At 55.2% G+C, this 24874-nt stretch overlaps 1 protein-coding gene across 3 annotated transcripts in view; it reads left to right on the top strand.

Moving 5' to 3' along the window:
* The first annotated feature begins 14535 nt into the window (after positions 1-14535).
* IL16 (interleukin 16) overlaps positions 14536-24874 on the top strand; it is a 128599-nt gene continuing 118260 nt past the window's right edge. For 2 of the 3 annotated variants that reach the window (XM_062206336.1, XM_062206335.1), the window contains exons 1-2: positions 14536-14612; positions 20985-21092. In XM_062206336.1, the coding sequence (XP_062062320.1) occupies positions 14591-14612; positions 20985-21092 (130 nt within the window). In that variant the 5' untranslated portion in view covers positions 14536-14590. Of the gene's footprint in view, positions 14613-20702; positions 21093-24874 lie in introns of those variants that run through there. The other variant, XM_062206338.1, reaches the window with a different exon arrangement.

The raw sequence follows: 24874 nt of genomic DNA, 5'->3' as shown, positions 1-24874 counted from the left end.
CATGTGTGGTCTCTGTGTACATGTGTGTGTGTGTGTGCTCTCTGTGTACATGTATGTGTGTGCATGTGTGGTCTCTGTGTACATGCATGTGTGTGCATGTGGTATGTGTGGTCTCTGTGTATGTGTGTGCATGTGGCATGTGTGCATGTGTGGCGTGTGTACGTGTGTGTTCTCTGTGTGCATGTGTGTGTGTGGCAAGTGCTCAGGATCGGCAGGGGGTGTGCACAGTCACAGAGGTGGAGACCGTTCCAGGTGCTGGGGTTTCTACAGCGAGGGCTGCGTGGCTTTGTCTTCAGTCGCGGGCAGCTGGCTCCTCCGGCTCTGTGGTTCACTTTAACCCAGGGGTCTCCACGGTGTCCTGGGGCCAGTGCTCTTGCTGGGATGGTGGAGACAGTGAGGAGCCAGGGCCTGGGAAGCGGGCGAGAGGGGAGAAGAAGAGCCGGGTGAGGTGCACAGGGCTGGCGGAAGCAGGAGGGGGAGAAGAGAAGGCGCCCTCCCCCGGCCCCCGAGCTGGCAAAGCCTGAGCCTGCCAGGCACACGAGGTGCATTTGCGGAGGCCTTGCTCATGTCCCCGGGGTGCAGGGATAGTCAGGGGCTGGCTGTGAGCGAGCTCAGAATGGGCCGTGTGCAGAGCCAATTGTCACCAGCTTCACCCAACAGGCGGTGCTGGCTGTCGCAGTACTGGTTGGCAGATAGCAAGGCCCCAGGTGCCCCCTGTAGCTCCTCCCTGGCGACCCCTGCACTTGCCTGCAGGCCAGCGACTTCAGAGTTAACTTCCAACCCCGCAGGGAGCCTGTGCTGTGGACAGAGCTCCTCTTCTTTGGCTGCTGTCCAGTGGTACGTGTGTCACGGTGTTGAATTTGAGCTTTGCCTTGAGTGTAATGTGCAGCCTTGGAAAGACTCCGAGGAGGAGAGTGGCGCGATTTTGCTTTAGAAAGTGTAGGAGAGAGGCTCTGGTCGAAGGCCGTGTCCACAGGGCTTGGGCTGACTCCAGGAACTGGTAGATGCAAGACCAGGGGAAGCCGTGGTGGCAGACGCTCAGGTTGGAGGTTGTGTGCCCGTCCCCTGGGAGCAGGTCGGGGCTGATTGTCCTCAAAATCCTCCAAGAGGGGAGCCGGTGACTACAATTCCTGCAGGTTTTGAAGTCTGGAAGGGGAAGGTGTTTCTCTCCTGACGTTCGGATGTTGCAATTCTGCCAAATGGCCACAAGGTGTCAGTGTTATTAACGCCAGCAAATCAATGCTTGCTGTCACTCAACGGTTGAGCCTTAATTATTTGTTGAATATTATGGTTGGAGGTGCATTAAGCCTGTGATTATAGAGTAGGTTGAAATTATATTTTTTCAAAAATTAAAGAAAAAAAGGAAGCAGGAAGGAAGGCGGTTGGTGGAGGGAGGGGAGAAGGAAATATGGTTATCTTCCTAGAATTATATAAATGAAATCTGTTCCCTTTATATTAATAAAAAGCTTGAAAAATAAAATGAAATAAAATTTTGAAAATAAAATAGGAGCTTCCAGTTTAGAGGAGAAAAACTGTAAAGGTACTGTGGTCAGGGTATTATTATTATTATATTATTTAATAAAAAGAGTGTTGGGGCCAGCATCCTCCTGGGGCAGTGGTACCCTGAGCCCCAGGACCAGAGACCCTGCAAGACCCGAAGTGGCCTCTGTGTCCCTGACCAGCCTCGGCTGAGTCCCCTGTCCTCGTCCAGCCCCTGTTTTCTGTCCGGGCTCAGAGCTTCCTCTCGGGGCTGTTGAGAAGAGTAACTGATGTGGAACGATCCATGAGAGAGAGAGAGAGAGAGGCAGGCGGAGGTCGGGAGTCAGACCCCGCAGTGTGGACGCGCATCGCTGCCCTAGCTGTGAGACCTTGCGAGACCATCACACCTGCTAGGGCCTCATTCACTCATAGGCCAACAGAGAAAAGGGCTCAAATGATGCCCATCTCGTAGACCGGCTGTGAAGACCAAGTGGGATTATGTGAGTAAGCACTCCACGTCCAGTGTAGACCTGGCTCACAACCCTAAGACTTTGCCTTACTACTTGGGTCCCCCGTGCACGTCTCTCCACTTTGCTCCCATCGCTCATTCCAATTTGTAAATGCTTCTCCTCCCCATCACCATAAAAGCCCCTGAAATGAGGCCGCTGCCTGTGGACATACATGAGTTTCATCACTTCAGCTCCCATGTCCATCACAGGGCTTGGCTTACATCCACAATTGCTCGTGCTTTCTTCTCCATCCTTGGGAGAACCCCACTAGCAGGAGGAGGCTGTGCGGGGAGGTGCGAGGGGACCCTCTGGGGTGGCAGGGAGCCATGGATGGGGCCATGGAGAAGAACCAAGTGCCACCCCTGCTGTCAACCTGTGGCAGGACACCAGGCATTTGCATCAGCGTGGACCAAGCTGAGGACGTCATGCTAAGAGGAATAAGCCAGACACAGGCAGACGGACGCTGTGTGATCTCAGGGACTCGTGCAGTCTGAACAATGGAGCTTGTGGAAGCGGAGAGGGGAAGGGGCCCACCGGGGGCAGGAGGCTGGGAAATGGGGGGCGGCACTGGCCTGAGGCTTCTCATTTGCAGCTCCAAGATGAGCGGGTTCTGGGGTGTTGTGCATGGCATGTACCAGGCCGGCCATGGCTTGCCTTCATTAACTACCATCTGCGTCTGTCAGCTGATTGTTCAGCAAATGCCAAGAAAAAGGAAGTGGCACCCAGTTTCCTGGGGACCCCCGGAGTGGCCCCTGCTTACCCGGGACCTCAGGGGCTCCCTGGTTGGCACACAGCACAAGGGCTCCATCTCATACAGCAGCTCCAACCATGAGCTGAGCTGGTCTCAGTGCAAGATGCCCCCATGTGTCCAGGAGGGCACCGTGGGCCACATGTCAGCCAGGCCCACCCAAGGGAACACCCAGCTTCCTGCAGCTTTCCCAGGTCTCCCCCCGGGGAGCCAGGCTGCCTGGCACTCTGGCTGTAGGCTGTATCCCGAGACCTGAACAGAGCAGACTGGCAGGGGCCATCAGGGCTCCTCCCCGGAACCCTGGCACTGTGCATCCCAGGCTCTAGCTCATGGCATACGAATCACACACTGGTTCCCCCCCTGCCCCGCCCCAGCCCAGAGGGGCCGGAGCCCGGGTTTCCGATGGCCGTCCCCAGCTGCTGGGCAAGTCTCCTCCCTTCCTCCTCCCCCGCTTTGTCTCTGAGCTGTGTTGTTGTTGGCTGATGGGAGAGCATTGAACATCTGCCAAACATCTGCTCATGTCTCCGCAGCAGTGGGGCAGGAAGCGGCACCGCCCTTGAGCCGCACTGCCAGGGCCTGGGGCTGCCACACCAGGACACCGGGCCTGGAGATCCCCTGAGAGGAGACCGGGCCTCTTGCTTGGGTGGGAGGGAGCCGTGGGCTGGCAGGTGCTGCTGCGTGGCTCTGCCTTTCCCCGGCGGATGGTGCTGTGGGTTAGCGACAGTCCACGGGGCTGGGAAGAAGGCAAGTTAGAGTCCCCCTGGAGACCAGGGAGGGAGGAAGTGGCCTTGACTCCTGGGTGAACATGGGCAGGAGACCAGGGTGTGAGTGCAGGCAGCTTTTGAGGGAGGTGACGAGCTAGGGAAGAGAGGGACGTGGGTGCAGGTGACACTGGCAGCGACTCCACCCTATTGTACTTCCGCCCCTGGAATGAGCCTCGAGCCAGAGCTGCCTGGCCCGAGGGCCCCAGGCATGGCACCACCAGTTCCTCAAGTGCCTTCTGTCACCAACTGAGCCGCTGTGCCGGCTCCCTGCAGAGAGTGCCATCAGGTGGGGGTCACAGGGGCTTTTGGGCACAGTCTGCCCTGCCCCAGTAACAAGGGGATGTGAAGATAAAAGGCAAAGAACAGCAGGAAGCCAGGCCTGGGGCTTAGTTCCTGCTCCCTCTCTTCCCACACCCTGGTCTCCCACTCCTCCTCCCCCCCACCCCCCGCTTTGGGACCTGTCCACCTGCTCCCCTCTGCTCCCAGCAGCCTCTCTCCTGCGCCCTCTCCCCTCTCTCCAGTCTCCCCTCGGCCTCTCGCCTTCTCTGCTTCTGCTTGCCTCTCCTCCTTATGTTGCCTGGAACAAACCCAGAAAGCGACTTCCCCCCTCCCCTGTCTTCCGAGGAGGGCCCTTGAGTCCCGTTCCACGGTGCTGGCTCCGGCCTGTGCCCTGGAGGAGCACTGAGACCTGGGCCCACCTTAACAGCACAGCCCCAGGAGAGCCACTGAAACACTATTTGCCCATACAAGAGTTTCCGAACATGGAGGACGATGGAGCCTCCCTCCTCCTCCAGCCTGGCTCCCTGCTGGCCGGCAGGGGGCGCTGCTGATTCCACTCTCCCACCTCCCAGCTCCAGCGTGGGGCCCTCTGGGGGCTGCAGCTCCTGGGGCCCCCCCGGCAGGTTTTGTGCTTCTGGGCGGTTTAGCCTGTGTTGCCCAGTACTGGCAGGCGGCCATGCTGACTACCCTGAGTGTTTGGGGGAGTTCCTGGGGGCCACTGGGGCTCACTTTTGAAAGCAAATAGGTCTCTGGTCCAGCTGGTGGCTTCCTGTCAGCCCCAGGGTCCCCTGTCCGTCTGCCTCCTCCCCCTGGGACCTAGGATGACCCCCAGTCCCCGCCCCTCTGCGCCTGACCCACAGCGGACACCTCCCCTGATTCGGGGAGCCTCCAACGCAGCCACTTCTTCTTTTTACTGTCAATGCCCCAACTCAATATTTCTTCTTCTTGGCTCCCTACCCGCTTCCAGCTCCCCTCTTGCCCCACCCCCTCCAGCCTCTCCAGGTGGGGATGGGCAGCATCCGCCCTAGCTCCCCCCAAACTCCAGAGAATGCCGACCACTATCCCCCTCATAAGAGGCACTGCTTTCTCCTACGTCGAGCTGGATGGGGCACCTGCCCTTCCCTCCCCGTTGGAGCTGGAGTGGGGACACAGCTCCCCGCCACTTTTCTCTGGGTGACCTCATGTCATCTCCAGCTGCTGACTCTCTCCAACCTCTCTAAGAGCAGCAGGAGTGGGTTTGGGTCCCTTCTTTTGTAAACGCTTCCAAGAGAGAGTGATAGCATACAGTGCTATCCAAACTTATTCTTGTTAAAGAAAGATTTATTTATTTGAAAAGCAGAGTACCAGAGAGAGAGAGAGAGAGAGAGAAACAGGGAAAAAGAATGAGCTTGTCCATCCATTGCTTCACTCCCCAAATGCCTGCAACAGCTAGGGCTGGGCCAGGCTGTTGGACAGGGGCCAGGAGCTTCATCCGGGTCTCCCATGTGGGTGGCAGGGCTCCCAGGACTTGAGCCATCATTCACCGTCCTCAATGTGTCAAGTACATTGGCAGGAAGCTGGACCATAACTGGCACTCATCTGGGCTGTGGCAAGCAGGAGTCTACTGTGCCACAAGGCCGATCTCTACCCAAACTTATTGGATCAGAGTTCTGCTGGCATCTTTCCAGTATCTGGGACCTGAGCGGTGTGCATGGCTCCTGGGATGGCTGCTGTCCCCCCAGGTCTCACCTGACTTGACGACTCATCCATCAAGGCTCAGCCCAGTCACCCCGTCTTCCAGGGAGCTCCTCATTGGCTTCTTCCAGTAGAAGGCACCGCCTTCTCCAAGTTCCTGCTGTGTCCGCCCATCCCACGACAGGAGCTCCAGGGCACGGGGCTTCTCGCCGCCTGTGCAGAGGGCTGCATGGCTGGTCCTGGCAGGACGGGGCCTGTGCTTCCCCTTGAGCCATGGAGAGGACAGAAGCGCTGACCTGCTGGATGAAGGCTCCCACGTGGCTTGGCGTCACTGATTTGGAGTGCCGGGATCCCCAGGGGCTCGTCTCCTCCCTCTTCACTTGGTGCAGGGCTCATTGGAAACACATTGTGTCCTTGTTGCCAGGTCTCCCGTCAACCCCCCAAGCTTTCTGGTCCCTGTTTTCCGAGCTTCCAAAGTAGATGCACTTTAAAGAAAAACCGGTTCATAAAGGAGTGTTGATCTGATGGATTGGCCACGACCTTGATCTTGACCGTGATTTCCATCATCTCTAACTATGCAGGAAGCAGGGTGGTCCAGGGGAAGGTGTTGGAAATAAAGTACGATGGGAACCTGACCAAGCGGTATCCACATAGTTAGAAAATTGGTGGGAGGTCTAAACATCCCACATCCACATCGAAAGCTGAACGACCTGCTTTGCCTCCTGATTTTACCCATCTTTGTCTCTGCCTCTCTTCCTCCCTACAGGCAGATAAGCCTCAGGCTGTCTAAGGAAAGGATGGAAAGAGGAGTGCCACAGAGAAAAGCACGTCAATAGATTTTAAAATAACAGATGGTGTCCAGATGCTGAAATTGCCCAATAGCAGTTGTGGCGCAGTGAGCTAAGCTGCCAACTACCAGCTGCTCCACTTCCAATCCAGTTCCTTGCTAATGCTCCTGGGAAGGCAGTAGAAGGTGGCCCATGTACTCAGGACCCTGCCACCCATGTGGGAGATCTGGAGGGAATTTGGGGCTCTGGGGCTTGGCCTAGACCAATCCTGTCTGTTGGGGCCATTTGGGCATGAATCAGTGGATGGAAGATCTCGCGCTCTCTCTCTCTCTCTCCCTCTTTCTTTCTCTGCCTTTAAAATAAATAATTAAATCTTTAAAAAATTATCCAATGGCCGTGTGGGCAATCATAAGAAGGAGAGACCCATGGATGTTATGAGAATCTGTGAAGACCATTCCAGGGTGCAGAAGGGCCCACACGAACATTGCAATCATTTTCAAAATATTTATTGATTTTACAGGCAGAGAAAGAGACCCAGAGAGATATACCCAGCCAGAGTCAGAGACCTCCATCTGCTGCTTCTCTCTCCAGTGCCTGCAAAGCTGAGGCTGGGCTGGGCCCAAGACCGAAGCTGGGGACTCCATCGACGTCTGTCATGAGGGTGGCAGGGACTCAGCAGCCTAAGCCATCACCTGTGGCCTCCCAGCATGTGAGGAGCAGGCAACTGGATCAGAAGCAGAGTCAGGGTTCACACTCGGGTCTCCAGGGCGGGCTGACGGTGTCGCACGTGGCGTCCTAGCCCTGTGACAAACACCCATCCCGCAGTTCTGGGGTCCTGCAGGCTTGCTTGCAGACTGTGGATTCTCAAGGACGAATTAGTTGAATTGTTCAGAACCGTTCCCCTCAAACAACGGAATCCCCCGGTGACCTCAGCATTTGGAGTTTTCTTCTGGGTAAAAAGGGACAAATGCTCACTGTGGAAGCAGAGATAACTATTGCCAACTTTCAGGGGGTCTCCTCAGTGTATATATTCTCTAGGCCATCAACAGCGTGAGCCAGCAAGCGGCTTCTGTGAAGCCACCAGCTGAGGGATTGCTCTGCACTTGCTGTGGTTTGAATGTGGCATTGCCCCGACACGCAGCTGAGATTGGATGCCGCGTGTTGCAGTGTTGGCAGGTGTGTGTGTGTGTGTGTGTGTTGGGGGGAGCTTCCGAGGTCTCTGGGATACTCAGGATGCTCTCCCAGGGCTGGGGGGGCTCTGGCTGGAGTGAGTGAGGTCTTCCTCTCGCGGGGCTGGGTTAGTTACCTTGGGAGCAGGGGGCTGCCCTTGTGTGCTCCATCTTTTCCTGCTTTAGTCTTCCTGCTGAGAGTGGAAGCAGCACCAAGCCCTCTCGAGGCCTCCAGAATCCTGAGCCCAGGCAAATCTCTGTTCTATTTTTAATGTGTACTTATTTATTTTCGTCTACTTGGAGAGAGAGAGAGAGAGAGAGAGAGAGAGAGAAAGATCTTCCTCCCACTGGTTCACTCTCCAAATGGCTGCAACACCCACCCAAGGGCTGGGTCAGGCTGAAGCCAGGAGCCAGGTTCTCCCTCCTGGTCTCCCACGTGGATTTCCGGGGCCCAAGCGCTTGGGCCGTCTTCTGTTGCCTTCCTAGGCGCATTAGCAGGGAGCTGGATCAGAAGCCGAGCAGCTGGCACTCTATCTGTCGCTCTGATCTGGGATGCCAGCATCTCAACCTGCCGTGTCACAACTCCCATCCCTAAACTTGCATTTGCCGTGAATCATCCAGGCTCAGGTATTCTATGGTGGAAAGAGGACATGGGCTGAGACAGCGACCATGACATGTTCTGGTTTGTTCCATAATACGTTGGGTGGTAGAAGTGGCTGATACAGTGGCAGAAAACTCAGGTGTACGGTACTGGCAGAGAAACAGCAGCAAGGAAACAGAAACAGAGACTGGACACCTGGCAGCTCCCGTCACCTATCCGTGAAATACTCATTTTTGGATCTGGATCAAGAAAGGAGCAGCCAGGACTAGAACCGGCGCCCACATGGGATGCTGGCACTGCAGGCGGTGGCTTTACCTGCTACGCCACAGCGCTGGCCCCTTGGTAATATTCTCTGCTTGGCCAGATCTGGTGAGATAAACAAGTTAATTCGCAGCATAGGAAGATAACTTGGCACCTTTTTTTCTCTGAAATGCAAGCTAACAAAATGTTTATCCTTTTTCATCTAGTCTTTGGATTTCTGGAAATTTATTCTCAGAAAATAAGAGATCTGGGCAAAGGTTTCTTGACAGAGATTGTTATTTCAGCTTTATTTGTGATTTCGGGATTGGAAATAACCTAAATGTCCACCAGAAGCCAGCCAGTTACATAAATGACAACACATTTCCAGGCATTGCCTGCTTGGTGATGTGGCTTGCTTAGCACCAAGTGCCTGGAGCTGGGGACACGGAGCACGGATCTGATCCAACCGCTGGTAGGTTCCCTCTGCCTTTCACACTGGTTCCCTGCTGACTGCCCTGGATTACGGACGGGGCTGGCCGAGGCTTTCCTCTTCTGAATTTCCTTGGCAACGCGCGGCTGCTGGCTGCAAAGACTTCAGATGGTCTCTTGGACATCAAACAGCCACAGCCCCACATTTGGTTACATAAAGTGCACATGAATCATAAACATGAGGATCGTGTTTCCGTTCAAATACACAGGGATTTCAAATGATGGGAAGTGGACGACGCGCTGTACAAATTGGCAATGGTCTGGGGAACTGACGGGACTGTGCAACAGCCTTTGCTTTAATCGGTTCCTCTCCCTTTGCCCCAGGCCTTTTTAGAAAGGACAACCAGGGCTGCAGAGAGCCAGTCACTCCTCCAACAGAGAGTATGGGGGCCACGTGCATTGGCTGAAGGATCCCACGACGCGTTTGTTTTATCTCAGAGCTAGGAACGTCTAAGCGACGTGCGGGATGGGTCCTCCCTCCCCGTCGGCTTCTGTGTTGGAACTGACTTCATTTTTATCTGTCTTGGGTCTCTTCTCTGTCTTGAGGTTGCGTTGTTTCTTCCACTGCTTGCCTCGTAAGGGCTGGGCTTTCCTAAGGCGCCAGGTTACTTTACGCCCCGATATTTGGCTGCAGCTACTTCTGTAGGCTGATGGCACTCAGATTTCTGTCCCCAGCCCAGATCTCTCTCCCAGTCTCCAGTTCCTGCCTCTGTACGCCCACTGAGAACCGCAAAGGCCCCACACTCTCCACGTCCAAACTGAACTCATCATCTTCTTCCTCAGTGCCACTGTTCTCCCAGCATCCACCGTGTTAGTAGCTGGAAGAATGAATTACTTAATCACTGCCATGCTTTGGATGTGGTTTGTCGCAGCCAGGCTCCTTGTAGTGGGAGTTTGGTCTCCAGGGTGGCAGTGCTGGGGGTGTTGGAAGGTACAACCGGAGACAGGCTCTCAGCAGCGATGAAGGTGTCTCTTGTGGGAGCCTACTTGTTTTTTTGTGAAAACCTTCTCTCAAAAGCCAGAGCCTGGCATTACAAGGTCGCCTTTGCTATCCACCGTAAGGCGGTGTAGCCAAGAGGGTGTCCACACTATAGCCTGCACCACGCTCTTTCAGCCTCAAAACTGAGAGCTGCATAGACCTCTTTTCTCTAGAATCAGCCTGCCACAGGTACATTGTCATAGTCACAAAGAGCTAACCGTCATCCATCCCTTGTCATTGTTTAATTAGTTCAGAGAATTCTGAGTTCTCACAGTATGCTAGACACTGAGTCAGACAAGGGGCTACACACATGAATGAGACCTAGTTCTTGGCCTCAATGCGCTTGCAGCCTGGTGGGAAAGATGGACGCAGAAATGAGAAAGTGCAAGAGAAGCAGCCATGAATCACATTGGCCGTGGGGGCGTCCAAAGGAGGGTTCGCAAGAGTCCTCCCTGAGCTGCAAATCAAGAGGTAAACTGGGGAGAGGAGGAAGGAGTGGGCTGTGCGTGGAGCGTGGAGGTGAGAAGCAGCGGTGTGGGAGTGGACAGTCTGACTTCAGATTTGCTGGGCCACTGCGCTGGGGCCAGGTGAGGAGTGCAATGTGGCTGGAGGAGTGGACGGGGCCCAGCTTCCCTCGGTGGGAAGCTTGGGACGGTGTCAGATAGTCAACGAGGAAGCTCAGAGGTGTGCTGAGGAGCAAAGAGAAAGGGGAGACGCTGCGTGCAGACTTGGACTGAGAGCTGGGATAAGGAAGAGGGCGGGGAAGAGCAGGTCCCAGCCTGGGTGGCGGGAATCGTGATGGTGCCGCCACGAAACGCAGAGGCCGGCTCGGCAACGTTCTCCGCGGGCAGGGCTGTGGCTCCAGTTTCACATCCCTGCATTGTGAGACATCCTCGTTCCTGGGCTCGAGCTTGCTCACCCTTCTTTCCCACCCGGCTGACTCACCTGACCACTGACAGGGTCGGTGGGTCCATCCAGAGCCTCCATGACTGCACTCACTGGAGTCTGTGTCCCAGTGGTAGGCTGTAGCCCCCAAACTACCCCACCACAATGTGCCTGCCTCTGTCCCCTCCCACCATTCCCCGAGACAGAAGCTTCCAGAAGACAGCTGTGCAATTGCTCTCTGCGTCCCAGGGAGAAACAGAGGTCATTCTTGCTGGTTACGGTATCAGAGTTCCATGCATCCAAGAAACCAGGATGATACAGAGGGAAACCAACCCTTGACCGTTCGCTGGTTGTCACCAGTGTGGTGTCAGGGGAAGAGGCAGGGTCAGGGAGGTGGGCGGCATGGGCTGTGGCCGTCTAACGCCATGACTTAGAGCCAGAGCCTCTTCTCTGGCACAGCACAGGGAGCACTAGTGGTCTCAGCTGGGAGAACGGTGCCAGTGGTAGGGAACGCAAGGTGGCAGCAGGGAGCCAGAATGAGAGGAGCTCACTTTAGGCAGGACTTTAGGTGGGTCACAAAGTCCAAGTTCAGAGGCAGGGGCAGGAAGAGGAGAGGGGAGCAAGGCCTCTAGGTCCACAGCATGGAGATGGCCACCCAAGTGGGCGCCACGTCTACAGTGGGGGTGATGTTGGGCCTGGCAGCCTCACTGTGAGAGCCGCTGATTCTGTGGCCAGTGCTGAGGAAGGGCGAGTGTGAGGCGGCCCTGGAGAGAGCTGGGGCGTGGCCTCGGGTGCCTTCAAGGCTCAGCTTCAGCCATCTGATTTCTCAACGTTGGACTTCCTGTGTCTCTTGGAGCTCACCCTGACCCCTGAGGCCTCCAATCCACCCCCACACTGTGCTCTCAGCTCTCGGATGCTCTCTCTGCTGGTCCTTCTGACACAGGGCTGAGGTCCAGTCTTTATAATTTGGTTCTTGGCCCCCCTTGGGAACTAAGTGCTGGCCTTTTGTGCCAAGTCTCTTTTTTTCTCAAATTGCTTTAGAGAAGAGAGCCAGCCTTTGGAGGGACCATTGGCCTCCCCCAATGGGCATCCATCCCAACACGTCCAGTTCCCCCTAGAGAGGTGGGATTTGGACAGTAGTCCTTTGTTCTCCTGGACACATCCCTCTCAGGATTCCAGGCCTCTTTCTCCTCCAGCTTCCCTTAGATGGACCTCTGAGCAATCCTCCAAGGCCAAACTGCTTAAGACAAGGAGAGCAGAACCCACTGCACCTTCCAAGTGGTAGCCCTGTTACACACCTCCCCACCTCGGGGGAGAGAAGACAGGATGCCCTGGGACTTCTGCACTGGTTCTGGTTCCCTGGGCACTCCCGAGACCCACCTGCCACTCCGCAGGCCCCAGGTTGCTTCCCAGGCTCATACTGGACTGTCTCCAGCCTCACTGAATGTCTTGTGCTCTTTACTGTGATTGACAGTCTGGCTACATCTGCGCGGTCTGTCGGTCAGTCAGAGGGCAGCCACCAGTGTCGGTGGACAAACTGTGAGTTCCTTCTCTGCATTCTTATTTAGACTGGGGGGGAGGGGGAGCAACCAAGCTTTGGTGACAAATGTGAAGCATTAGCTGTGCAGCTGGTCCTGAAAGTAATCACTTGGGAAATGGTCATTGTTGTCACCATCACCACCATCATCGCCACCACCTCCACCACCATCATCACTACCATCACCACCACTACCACCACCACCATCACCACCACCACCATCACCATCACCACCACCATCACCATCACCATCACTACCACCATCACCATCACCACCACCATCATCACTACCAGCATCATCACTAGCATCACCACCACTATCACCATCACTACCACCATCATCACCACCACCATCACCATCACCACCACCATCACCATCACTACCACCATCATCATCACTACCAGCATCATCATCACCACCACCACCATCATCATCATCACTACCACCATCATCATCACCACCATCATCACCACCGTTACCACTGCTATCATGGCCACCACCACCATCATCTCCACCATTACCATTGCCATTGTTCATACAATCTCCTGTATAGGATTTCTCCATCTCTTAGTGTCCAGGCCCAATCTTGACTGTCTCATCCTCTTACAAAACTCAGGGCAGCTGGTACCCTAACTCAAAGAGTCTGCTTCATCCCTCGAGACAGAGGAACTAGAGCCCAAGGAGGAAGGCCCTGGAGTCTAGGGGTCCCTGGTTCCTGTCCATCAATGCTCAATTTTGAAATGGGAAGAAGATGGAGAAAAACTGTAAGGCTGGGGCCACAGGGGCAGAGCTAATGAGGAGCAGCTGGGAGCAGTCAACAAAGGGCTGGCAAATGCTGATGTCCTGTTCTACCTCTGAGGACACATTGCTGGTGCACGGGCACAAGGACTTTCCACCCTGGTAACCCCACAGCATGGCTCCTGGCTCTGTGCAAGTGCCTAAGAAATCTCGGCTGCATTGGACCGACTTCCTGATGCCACACGTGACTGTGTGTTGCTCCCCTGTGACCCGAGCTTGCCGCTGGGAATGCATCTATAGTCAACTCAGCATTTGTGGCATTTTCTCCATTGGCTCTAGAGAAAGAGGAATAAAATCTATGTGTATGCATGAGAATAATAAAAGGCTTCCAGACTGCAAGGTGACATATTTATATCTGGGGGTCTGCAGAAAATATTGATGATAAATTAAAAACACAAGATGAGATAAGGCATGCATGAAGGTGCTTTCAGAGTACAAAGCGGATGAGAGATTGATGGAGCAAGTTCCACCCCACCCTGGAATTTGCTATGTCTCCTTGCCTGGGAGGCCTTGTGGGCCAAGGGGACCCCATCCGGTGTGCCTCTGGGCTCTGCTTTCCAGGTTTGGCAAGCAGCAGACTGAACATGGCAGAAGATATCAGTGTGTTTTCCACTTCTCTGCCATCGGCCGGCAGGTGAGTTGGAACCCTAGTGGCAGAGGTGTGGTTGGTGTGGGTGATCTTCCAAACCCTCACTAGTCTGTCACTCTTGTCCTAAGGTGACTCATTTCCCCTGCTAGAGCTCTGAATTCCCAGGTGCATGATGGGAGGGCTGATTTAGGGCAAGGATTTCCATGAAGTGCTCAGCTGAGCTCCGGGGGCCTGGGCTGGAGGGGGAAAGGGAAGGCCAGGGGCCATGGCGACAGACTGGTCACCTGCTTTCAGCCAGGGTGAGACATCTCATTTATCTGGCACTTTTCTGGTCTTTACATGAGAATTTGGGGGGCATAAATCCTGCCCCTATCAGTTCTCAGCTCTGAGACGTTGGGCAATCCCCCAACCCCTCTGAGCCTCTGTTTCCACATCTGAGAAATGGGGAGATGACAAGATCAAGTGATGATGTGGGTCATAGGGCAGTTCTTGGTAACAGGTGGCACGTAGGCGTATTGACCGTGCTTGCTAAGCAGTTAATAGTTAAGCAGGTGTCGTGGCTTCCAGCACATTCCAGACGACCTGAGGGCATCTCTGGATTTGCCGCTGAGATCTGGGATTGCCAAATCTCCCACGTTAGGGGGGTGGACTGGACATTTTTTTTTTTTGCCCTCCCTTGAACATTGCACAGGGCTCAGTCAGTCCTTAACGTGAATGTTGAAAAATCGGTAGAGCGTTTTCAGCATCGTCCATTGGTATCAGAAGCTGTCTGTATAATTTTGCGAAGGCAAAAGATAAGTGACGGAGGCGGTGACAATTTGAAAATGAATGAGCATTGAATTTTGCCATCTGCAGAGTTGGAGGTGTCTGGGTTAATGATTATACGGTAGACTGAAAAGTAGCTCACGACTTTCCCTGTACTAGCCGGAGAGGGTCAGGGTACCCACAAGCCCTCACGTGTCACGCCATATGGCGTGGCTCTGTCTGTGCATGTGCCGATGTCTCTGGCTACAGAGCTTGCAGGGTGCTGCAGGCCAGCTGCTGTACGGGGAGGCTGGAGGATGAAGAAGGGAGGACTTAGAGGTTGGTGACCTTGGGGTGAGACACGGGCACACAGTGGCTCCGCGCTCTCTGAGGTGCTAAGTGTGAATTGACGTCTGCTGGGACCTCAGAGCCGGGAGGAAGCCGGCTGTGAGAACATCTCCTGAGGCTGCTGTAGGCCTGGCCCCCAGAGAACACCCTGGGACGTTGTATAACAGAGTGTGGAGCGGCTGGGTTCCATGTGGGCTGTGTGCCCCGGGAAGTAGTAGGATCAGAATCAGGAGGGCAGCAGCCCGTGGATTCTGGAGAAGGAAGCAGGGGCGGGGTGTACGGGTCGGTCTCCACGCCAGAGGATGCCAAACCAGACAGAATGTGCAGCCCAAACAGGGATCAAGGCAGGCCCAGGTCTTCAGGGCACGGACAGGCTGGTCAGTGAAAGCGAGAGGCAGGCTTGGCCCACACACGGAGCCTGCGTGGCCTCAGGGCTCCAAGCATGGCAGATCTTATGCCCACAGCCATGGGGGTCCCTGTGGGCCTCCCCAGCCCAGCTCTCTCGGCTCTCCTGGCTGCCTGGTCAGGATTGGCCTAGGGCTGGGTAGGGACCAGCCTGCAGCTGGGAGTGGCCATAGTCCCTGAGCGGCTGGAGCGGGAGTGGCTACAAAGACCAGCTAAGGAAGGGAATGGTTCTTCTCAAGTGAGCTTAGCCCAGGCTCCTCCTGAGTAGATGGGGACCCCAGCAAGTTCATGGTCCCAGGGTGATAGCCCTGGATGGCCAGTAGGGGGTGCTGCACAGTCAGCAGCCGGGAGGAGGACAGAGAGTGGCAGGGTGGGTGGTTGAACCCAGGTGGGTTCACCCATGAGAGATGGGACCTCTCTTTGTGTGGGTGGGTGTGACCCAAAGATGCAGGCTCTGTCGCTTGGGTGCAGAGGAAGGGTGGTAAAGATTCAGATTTGTGGCTGGGAACAGGTCACAGAGAAAGAATGGGGAAGTAGAGCAAAGGCTCACACACTCTAGCTCTTCCCTTAGGGTCTGTGATGAGAATCCAGAGGGTGCCACGTGACCCTCCCCACCCCCTTCACTCGGGTTGGGGCCACATTTTAATAGGCAGGAGTTGTGCAAGGAAGCATGGTGCTTGGGGAGGGAAGAGGGGGCTTCTGCTTGGAGCTGGTGGTGGCCAGAATATGAGATCGGTGCCAAGGGTCTTCCATCTCAGACACACGTGCACGGGACCCTCTAACCGAGGGGCCAAAAGCCCTGTGCTTGCAGCTCTGCCCTAAGTTCACTGCTGCGACAAACCTCGGAAATGTCAGCTTCAAAGTTCTTGGTGTTGGGCTCCCAGGGCAGCGTCCCTGACTCCCCACCAGATTCCTCCAGCACTCAGGATGAGATGAAGACCTCACCAATGCCAAAACCTGGGCTTTCCATCATCTTACAGGCGTGCGCATTGGTGGACGAAACCATTGTGCAGATATTTCTTGAGTATCTGCCATGTGCCACGTTCTAGGCACTTGGGATAAATCAGGGGACGAAGCAAAGATCTCTTGCCCATTGGGAATTCAGCATCTTCCTCTATGCATAGATTTGATCTCCCAAGGACTATAGCTCCCGATTTATTTAAATATTTCCTCCTCTTTCCCCCCCCCCCCCGCCTCTCCCACCTCCCGCAAGGAAAAACAAAAACAAAAACAGAATCTATTCCTTTTGGAGCAGCCACCTCGGGAAGTTCAGAGAAGAAGCACTGGCGCTCATCGCCTTGCCAGCCAGAGAGAACCTCTGTTCACACTTCGGTGTGTTTACAGAGACCACGTCTGAAGGTGCAGCCTATTCTATTTTTCTGTACTTGAACTTTTTTTTTTTTTTTGGACAGGCAGTGTGAGAGAGAGAGACAGAGAGAAAGGTCTTCCTTTTTCGTTGGTTTCTCCCCCCCCCCCCCCCCCAAATGGCTGCTACAGTTGGCGCGCTGCACTGGTCCCAAGCCAGGAGCCAGGTGCTTCCTCCTGGTCTCCCATGCAGGTGCAGGGCCCAAGCACTTGGACCATCCTCCACTGCCTTCCCAGGCCACAGCAGAGAGCTGGACTGGAAGAGGAGCAACCAGGACAGAATCCGGTGCTCCAACCGGGACTAGAACCCGGGGTGCCAGTGCCGCAGGCGGAGGATTAGCCTAGTGAGCTGCGGCGCCAGCTCTGTACTTGAACTTAACACAGACTCTCCCCGCCCCCATTTCTGGAAATGATGGAAAATTAACTCTGTCAACTCAAAGCAAGTTAAGTCACTCCTGATTCAAAACCCAGTCTTCCCCAGTAGGCAGCCTATCAGCTCAGGACTCGCCCTGCCTTGGAGTGATGGAAGGTGGTGGCATTGGGCAGGGGCGTGTGGCTCCTGGGGGACCTCTTTGCTGGAACTCGCTGCAGATGGCATTGGAATTGTCCCCAGCCTCTCCTGTGTCCTGGGAGGGTCCATTCTTGTCACAAACTCTGTGTGGATGCTGACCCCCCAGCTCTGAGTATCCCTGTGAGGCACAGGAGACCCTCAGCTGCTCTCCTACCCCTGAGGGCATCCCAGTTTGTCCAAACATCCCAGGGGGACGCCTCACTCCTGATGGACCCATGCCACTCAGATGAGGCTCTTTTCTCCCAGGACCTCGGGTGGGAAGTGGGACACGGTTTTCTGATCCCCAGCTCCTGTCCTCACTGTCCACCAGGGCTCCGGCCTGTATGTAGGCTGTGGACCCTGTCCTCCTCCAGTTGGGTAGACTTTTAACTCCCATTGAACAAGCAAAGCAGCTTTCAGATATCAGCCCCCAGTTTTCCAAAATCTGTATGTTATGATATCAATTCTGTGCTTTGAGTCCTTTGGGCTTTTGTCTTCATGATGAAAGCCAAGCTTTCGACATCAAAGAAACAAGCAAAATAAGAGCCCAGCGCTGTGGCGTAGCAGGTAAAGCCAAAGCCTGTGATGCCAGCATCCCACATGGACTTTGGTTCGAGTCTTGGCTGCTCCGCTTCTGATCCAGCTCCCTGCTGATGCACCTGGGAAGGCAATGGAAAGTGGCCCATGTGCTTGGGCCCCTGTCATCCATGTAGGAGACCTGGAGGAGCCCCTGGCTCCTGGCTTCCACCTGGCTCAGCCCTGACTGTTGGGGGCCACTTGGGGAGTGAACCAGCAGATGGAAGATCTCTCTCTCCTCTTTTCTCTGCCTCTCCCCCTCTCTCTGTAATTCTGACTTTCAAATAAATGAATAAGTAAATATTTAAAAAACAAGCAAGCAAAATAAAAAACAAATTCAAGTGTATTCACCAACAATGTTGCTGCATCAAACGACAAGGCGTTGTGTCACAGCTGGGTGGGTCAGAAATCTACAGTGTTGGTGGCAGGTGCTCCTCCCCGGGGGCCTCCTGCTTTCCACCCCTCGTAGCCCCTTCCTCATCTGTAAAGCCAGTGTCAGCATCGCATCTTCCAGTCTCTCTCTCAGCTCTTCTGCCTCCCTCTTTTAGGACTCTCGTGAGCACATTGGGCCCATCTGGATGACCAAGTTAATCCCTCTCCTCTGAGGTCACATCTTTAACTCTATCTGCAACCTTCCCTCCCCAGCATGTGACACATTCACGGGACCCTGGGATCAGGATGTGGACATCTCTGGAGAGACCATGACTCCGCCCACCACTCCCAACAGCCACTCCCTTGTCAAAGGCTTGTTCCGTAGGATCAAAGCCATGGCTTTCAACATTGCCATTTTCACTACTGATTTAACAAAGTCGACTTCAGAATTCACAGCCCACGAGTTGACTTGATTTTTTTTTTTTACAACCCCTAGGCAATTTATTTTTTAAAAGATTTACTTATTTATTTAAAGGCAGAGTGAGAGTGAGAACGAGAGCAGAGCTTCCATTCACTGGGTCACAGCCAGTGCTAGGCCAGGCTGAAGCCAGGGCCTAGAAACTCCATCTGTGTCTCCCACGTGGGTGCTGAGGCCCAAGCAGTTGGGCCGACTTCTACTCTCTTCCCAGGTGCATTAGCAGGGAGCTGGATCAGAAGCGGAGCAGCCAGGCCTTGAACAGGTGCTCCGACACAGGATGCTGGCATCATGGGCAGCAGCTTAATTCTCAGGACCACAATGCTGGCTGCATTTTTTTTTTTTAATTTAAAAACCCATCTGTAAGGGTTGGCATTGCAGTGCAGTGGGTTAAGGTGCTGCTTGCGATACCAGCATCCCTTCCAATCCAGCTCTCTGCTAACGCGCCTGGGAAAGGAGTGGAAGACAGACCAAGTGCTTGGGTCCCTGTGCCTACCTGGGAGACCCGTTGAAGCTCCTGGCTCCTGGCTTTGGCTTGGCCAAGCCCCAGACATTGTGGCCATTTGGGGAATGAACCCATGGTTCTCTCTCTCTCTCTTTCTTACTCTCTCTAACTCTGCCTTTCAAATAAACTTAAAAAAATCTTTAAAAAATGCTATCACCTTCAAAATGGCACGAGTTGGGGAATTATTGCTATCCCTTGAGTTGTGAGGGTAATGGGATGATCATGGGAACCCCAAAGGGACATTGGGAAGCTCGTGATGCAAATAAAAAAGAAAATAGGCCGGCGCTGAGGCTCACTTGGCTAATCCTCCACCTGCGGCTCTAGCACCCTGGGTTCGAGTACCGGTTGGGGTGTTGGATTCTGTCCCGGTTGCTCCTCTTCCAGTCCAGCTCTCTGCTGTGGCCCGGGAGTGCAGTAGAGGATGACCCAGGTCCTTGGGTCCTGCAACTGCATGGGAGACCAGGAGGAAGCACCTGGCTCCTGGCTTCGGATCGGTGCAGTGCGCCGGCCGTGGTAGCCATTTGGGGGTGAACCAACGGAAGGAAGACTTTTCTCTCTGTCTCTCTCTCTCACGGTGTTACCCTACCTGTCAAAATAAATAAATAAATTAAAAAAACCCAGCTGCTCCACTGAACCAATCCAGTCTTCTCTCCGCTGGTGCACCATGCTATACACCTGTTTTGTAAGTTGTTCTATTCGTCTACAGAAGAACGCAGGCAGCTTCCTGTGACAGTTCGTCTTCCTCTATGACTTCTCAGTGTCTGCCACTCATGGCCTTTTCCTCCGGCTTATTTCCCAGTGCTGCTGCAGCTGGGGGTGACCGAATCCCAGGGCAGAGTCTGGTTCTTGTGCTCAGGGCACAGCCATGGCACCTGCTGTTGCATAGCCTGGGCTGGCACCAGGAAGCCCTCGCTTGGCACCCATCATTGCCCTGGAGTGAGGGCCACTCTCGGGGAGTGTTCCGGCACCCTCATTACTTACCGCAGGTGTATTTGGGGACAGGGGCAGTCACTGTGTGGCCCTGAGTGACAGGAGTGACCTCAGTCAGACAAGTTTCCACCCAAGAAGACCTGGGGCTCTTGGCAGGGGACAGGTGACCCAGGAACAAAGTCGAGGTCGCTGTCACTGGCTTCCCTAGTGAGTTTTTTTTTTCCTTTTTGTCTCCGCCCAAAGAGAAGCTCTCTCTTTCAGCCAATGTCCCACCACCATGTCCAGAAAGCCCCAGCGCCCTTGTCACAGCACGGCTGTCACTCTTGCCTGGGTTCCAGCTCTAACTGCCCACTCCTTCGGGCTTCTCCCGGTCTTTTCAGATTTATTGAACCCAATAGCCCAATCAACCATTTCAAATACTAGCGCGTCTTGTCCAAAAATAAAGTTTGCCGGAAGCAGAGGGCAGGCAGGGGGAAAGTGGGCAAAGTGTGTCACAGCAGCGTCCGTCCGTCCATCCGTCCCCTCTCCTGGCCTCCCCTGCGCGCCCTGGCCAGGGGGTGGGGGCCCAGGCGCCTTCTGTGTGTCTGGCCCAAAGTCAGCCTCCACCTCCCACTGCCCTTCTCGGGACACAGGCTGCATTCACCAGCCGTCGCCCTGTCCACGCCCCAGGAAGATTTTATGAAAAGCGTGTTCACTCGGACTCCACAGGGGCTGTGTTTGTGTGTGGTGTGTGTGAGGGAGAGGATGAATCACTTCGACTCTGGGCAAGCAGCGGAGGTGTTGTGTTTGTCCCCTGCCATTGCAGAAACACCCCAGGATGCAGTTAAAAAAAAAAAAAAGCCAACATGTAGGGGTGGGGGGTGCCGAGACGGAGGGCTTGGCAGGGGTGGGACCAGGGAGTGGAAGGATGTCCACACAGAGCTCCGCGTCCCAGGGAAAGTCTGAGGTTTTGCATTTCTGTTTGTGGTGCAGGGAAGGGCTTGAGCCAGTGAAATAGCATCGCCTTTATACATATTGGCTTCCCAAGACGGGCAGGAGCTGGAAGCGGCCGTTGTGAAACGTTAAAGATTTTCTGGCAGAGGGAGAGGATTTTTTTTTTCTCCCTCTCTCCCTGCTGGGGAAAAACAGTTCTAACGAGGAGTTACTTTGTAGTTTTAAGTCATATTCAAATCCACCCCGTGCTAGGGGCTGCTGGGGATCCCCCCACGGCAGCTGGATCCTGGAGTGCGGGACTGGCCCGTGCCCGGCTGGCCATGAGTCTGCAGCAGAGGGTCTTCCCGAGAAGGGAGAACGGTAAGAACGGGGCGGGGAGGGGGCCCCGGGGAGGGGGGACGCGGGGGTGGTGGGGGGGCTGGCCTTGCCTCTCTGATCTCCTAACACAGGGGCAGGAGCCTGGTTTGCGGTGACCCCGTGGCGGCTGAGTGTGTGTGCGCACGTGTGAGTACGCGTGTGCACACGTGTGAGCCTGGGCGTGCACACGTGGGCGGTGCAGCAGGACCCGGCGGTGCGCGGAGGGCTGAGGAGCGCTCACGGCATGGGGTGGAGGGGCAGTGGGGCCAAGGATCGGCACGGAGATGGGACGGCTTTCTAAGTGCCCTCATGTCCTCTTTGAGGGTGGCTGGCCACGCCCAGGGCCAGGGGAGACTCTCAATGATAGAGTTTTCGGGGTCCCCACCGGCTGAGCTCCGGTCAGCTGGAGGGGGGCTGTTTGGCTCCTGGAGGGGACAGAGCTGGGGAGCAGAGCTGGGAGGGGGGAGCCGGGCAGCCTGGCTGGAGCCCCTGGCTTCCAGCAGGTACGGACAGATAGATGAGGTCATTTCTCAGAGCAGCCCCCTCCCACCGCCACCACCACCAGCAGTCTTTTATTTTCGCTGGGAAACGTAAGCAGACATCAGGGCGAAGGATTTTAACCCTTTGGCGCAAGCTTTCAAGTCCACCCTGGCGAGACTTCAGTGCCGCTGTAACTTTGGCAATCGGGAATAAACACATGGTTTTCTTTAACAAGGAGAGTGAGGCAGAGGCAAAGGCACAGCCCGGCTTTCCCAGCTCCAGGCAGATGCGGCAGGGGGCCACGGCGATCTGGGCCAGTGTCCAGCAGAGCCCCCCTGCAAACTGGGATGGGAGGCCGGCGAGGGGGGGCGGGTGGTGCAGGGGACCCGGCTCTGGGACCTGCTGGCCACTTCCTCTCGGGAGAGGAATTAAACCTCTCTGTGGCCACCATAAATTCCCACCTGCTGGCAAGTCAGGAGCTAAAGGGTAGAAGGACAGAGAGAGAGAGGAGAGAGGAGAGAGGAGAGAGGAGAGAGGAGAGAGGAGAGAGGAGGAGAGAGGAGAGAGGAAGAGAGAGGAGAGAGGAGGAGAGAGGAGAGAGGAGAGAGAGAGAGGAGAGAGGAGGAGAGAGGAGAGAGGAGGAGAGAGGAGAGAGGAGAGAGGAGAGAGGAGAGAGGAGAGAGAGAATCTTTCATCCACTGGTTCACTTCCCAAGTGCCATCAACAGCCAAAGCCAGGAGCCAGGGACTCCAACTGGATCTCCCATGTGGGCGGCAGGGACCCGAATGCTTGAGCCCTCGCCTGCTGCCTCCCAGGGTGTGCATCAGTAGGGAGCTGGATCAGAAGCAGAGCCTATGACGTGGGAGGCAGGCATCCCACACGGCAGCTTAGCCCCTGCACCACAGTGCTGTGAGCTCTCTTTCATGCCCAGGGAGGTCGTCCCACTCTCTGCCGTGGCCCTATAGGCCCTGAGCAGGTTTCCCAGGCAGCAGGCAGGCGTGTGCATGGGGATTTCCCCAAAGGGTGCTTGCGAGGGGAGGGAGGCAGCACTGGATATGGGCTGTGGATCCAGCCGGCCCACGGGGCTCTGTGCCCCTGTGCCTGGGGGCTGGGGTTGAGGACGGTTCCTGGAGAGGTACTTGGTTTGGAGCTGTCCAGGGAGCCCTGGTGTCAGCTGTGGGAACGAGTGCCTTAGTCCCAGGGTGAGGTGGGCTCCCCTGGGCGCCCCCCCCTCCCAAATCCCACTCAATACATTTCATCAGTGGGTGTGTTAGGTCACCGGCATTCCCCTATGGACCCTGATTCGAGTCCCCGTAGCTCCACTTCTGATCCAGCTCTGTGCTGTGGCCTGGGAAGGCAGCAGATGATGGCCCAAGTCCTTGGGCCCCTGGACCCGCGTGGGAGACCTGGATGGAGTATTGAACTCCTGGCTTCAGGGTGGTCCAGCCCCTGCTGTTGTGGCCATTTGGGTAGTGAACCACCTGATAGGCAACTTCTCTCTCTTTCTCTCTCTCTCTCTCCCTTTTTCTCTCTCCTTCCTCCCCACCCTTTCTCTGTAACTGCCCTTCAAATAAATAAGTAAATCTTTAAAAAAAAGGAAATTCCCCGAATGCCTTCTTCTCTCTGAGTTCAGCTGTCAGGAGATCGGGCGTTAAATGATTGGATAGACACCCGTCTGGTTAAACTCTTAGGCAGTGCTATGACCTCAGATATGCCGCCTCCCTAGGACTCAGTGTGCCCATCTATAAAGTGGGTGGAAGTGGGGTGAACTGGAGACGCCTCTGGAACCTCTCCCGCTCTGCTGTCGCACACGTGCAGGTTCTGAGCACTTGACCCCGGGGCTGGGCACGCCCCCCAAAGGTCACAGGGCCATCGGTGCCTCGGTTCCTGCCTCTGGGGGACCTTGTGACAGGGGCCAGCTGTCAGCAAGGAGGGGCTGGGCCTGTGGGAAGCAGAGGGAGGCTGTGTCTGGGGCTGGGCGGTGGGGAGGGGACTTTGAGGAGTGGGCTACTGCTCGCCGCCCCCCCACCTTGACATTCCTCCCCTGGCAAAGGTAACCCCCACCCCCGAGACACCGCCATGTGTCTCTGATCCTTCAGACCCGTACGATGCCGTAGGATGCCGCTCAGGGCAAACACAGATGTGTCTGGGTTTCACTCCCCTCCTCCCCGACCCGTGCGGGTTTCTCTTTATTTTTCCACGCGCAAAGGATGAAGTCACTTTCTCGGTCACTTGGAATTCATTTTCAACAAATTGCTTGTTTAGAGCATTCTGTGCTGCAGGCGCTGGGCTGGGCTCTAACGGGACACATTCAGCTGACAGGGGCACGCACATCGACACAGCGGCTGGGAGGGTTCTGAGCTGTGGACGGCTCTGCTGGGGGAACTGAGCTGGTCTGGTGCATCATGGTGGGCTTCCTGGAGGAGGTGCTGTTGGGGAAGGGTTCTGAAGGCAGAGTGGGAGCTAGGTTGGGGCAGGGGTGGAGAATCCACCAAGAAAATCTAGAAGCGGGATGAACAGGGCTTAGTCTGTGCGTTCTGTCAATCTTCTTCCATTCAGTCTGTTTTACTAGCGGTGTCTTTTACAAAAATAAAAATAGCTCAGGAAGCAAGAGCTTTTTGCTGGTAGGACAGGGTTCTCCCTGTGCCCCAGTCTGCTGCCTCTGTTCCCACACCTGGAGGCAGGCCCCCAAGTGCACGTCCCTGGTTGTGACCTCCAGGAAAGCCCCCCGCCTCACTGACAGCTCTGTCTGTTGCAGGTGGTGACGGACAAGGCTGAGAGTTGAACTCATTCTGCTCCATTCTTAAGGCCGTGCTCTTTGTACGCAAGGCTGGCGTCACACAGATGCACGGAAAGCCACAGCGGCACCTCCGTGTGCACATCCTACCCTGCAGGCCGCCGTCCCCACTGAGGCTTGAGCTCCGGTAACTTCTCGGTTGCTCCCAAGTTCTCAGGAGCTACCGTTCTATAATTGACTAAACTGTCACCTGCTTTAGAGCCTCCTTAGTGTCCCTCCAACTTTACTGTGTCCAAAATATTATAAAAAACTCCAAACAGAAATGTGGAAAGCCAGCGACGCAGTCGGCTTGCATAGCTGGGCTCCCTGGATTTTCACAGGTGATGTTTACTGTATACATCCAGATCTCTATCCCGCCTCCACGCTGCCTCCACTTTTCATTTATTTATTTTGATGCATTTCCAGATAAGTTTCAGCCATCAGCTTATGATGAACTCGGGTTCGATATCTGTTCACTGTTCTACTTGTAGGTAAGATTCACATACAGTGAAATGCACCTACCTCCCCC

Source organism: Lepus europaeus, chromosome 11 (assembly GCF_033115175.1).
Source record: "Lepus europaeus isolate LE1 chromosome 11, mLepTim1.pri, whole genome shotgun sequence".
Classification (NCBI taxonomy): Eukaryota; Metazoa; Chordata; class Mammalia; order Lagomorpha; family Leporidae; genus Lepus; species Lepus europaeus.
Note: the sequence above shows the minus strand (reverse complement) of the source record. Positions and strands in the feature narration are given on the sequence as shown.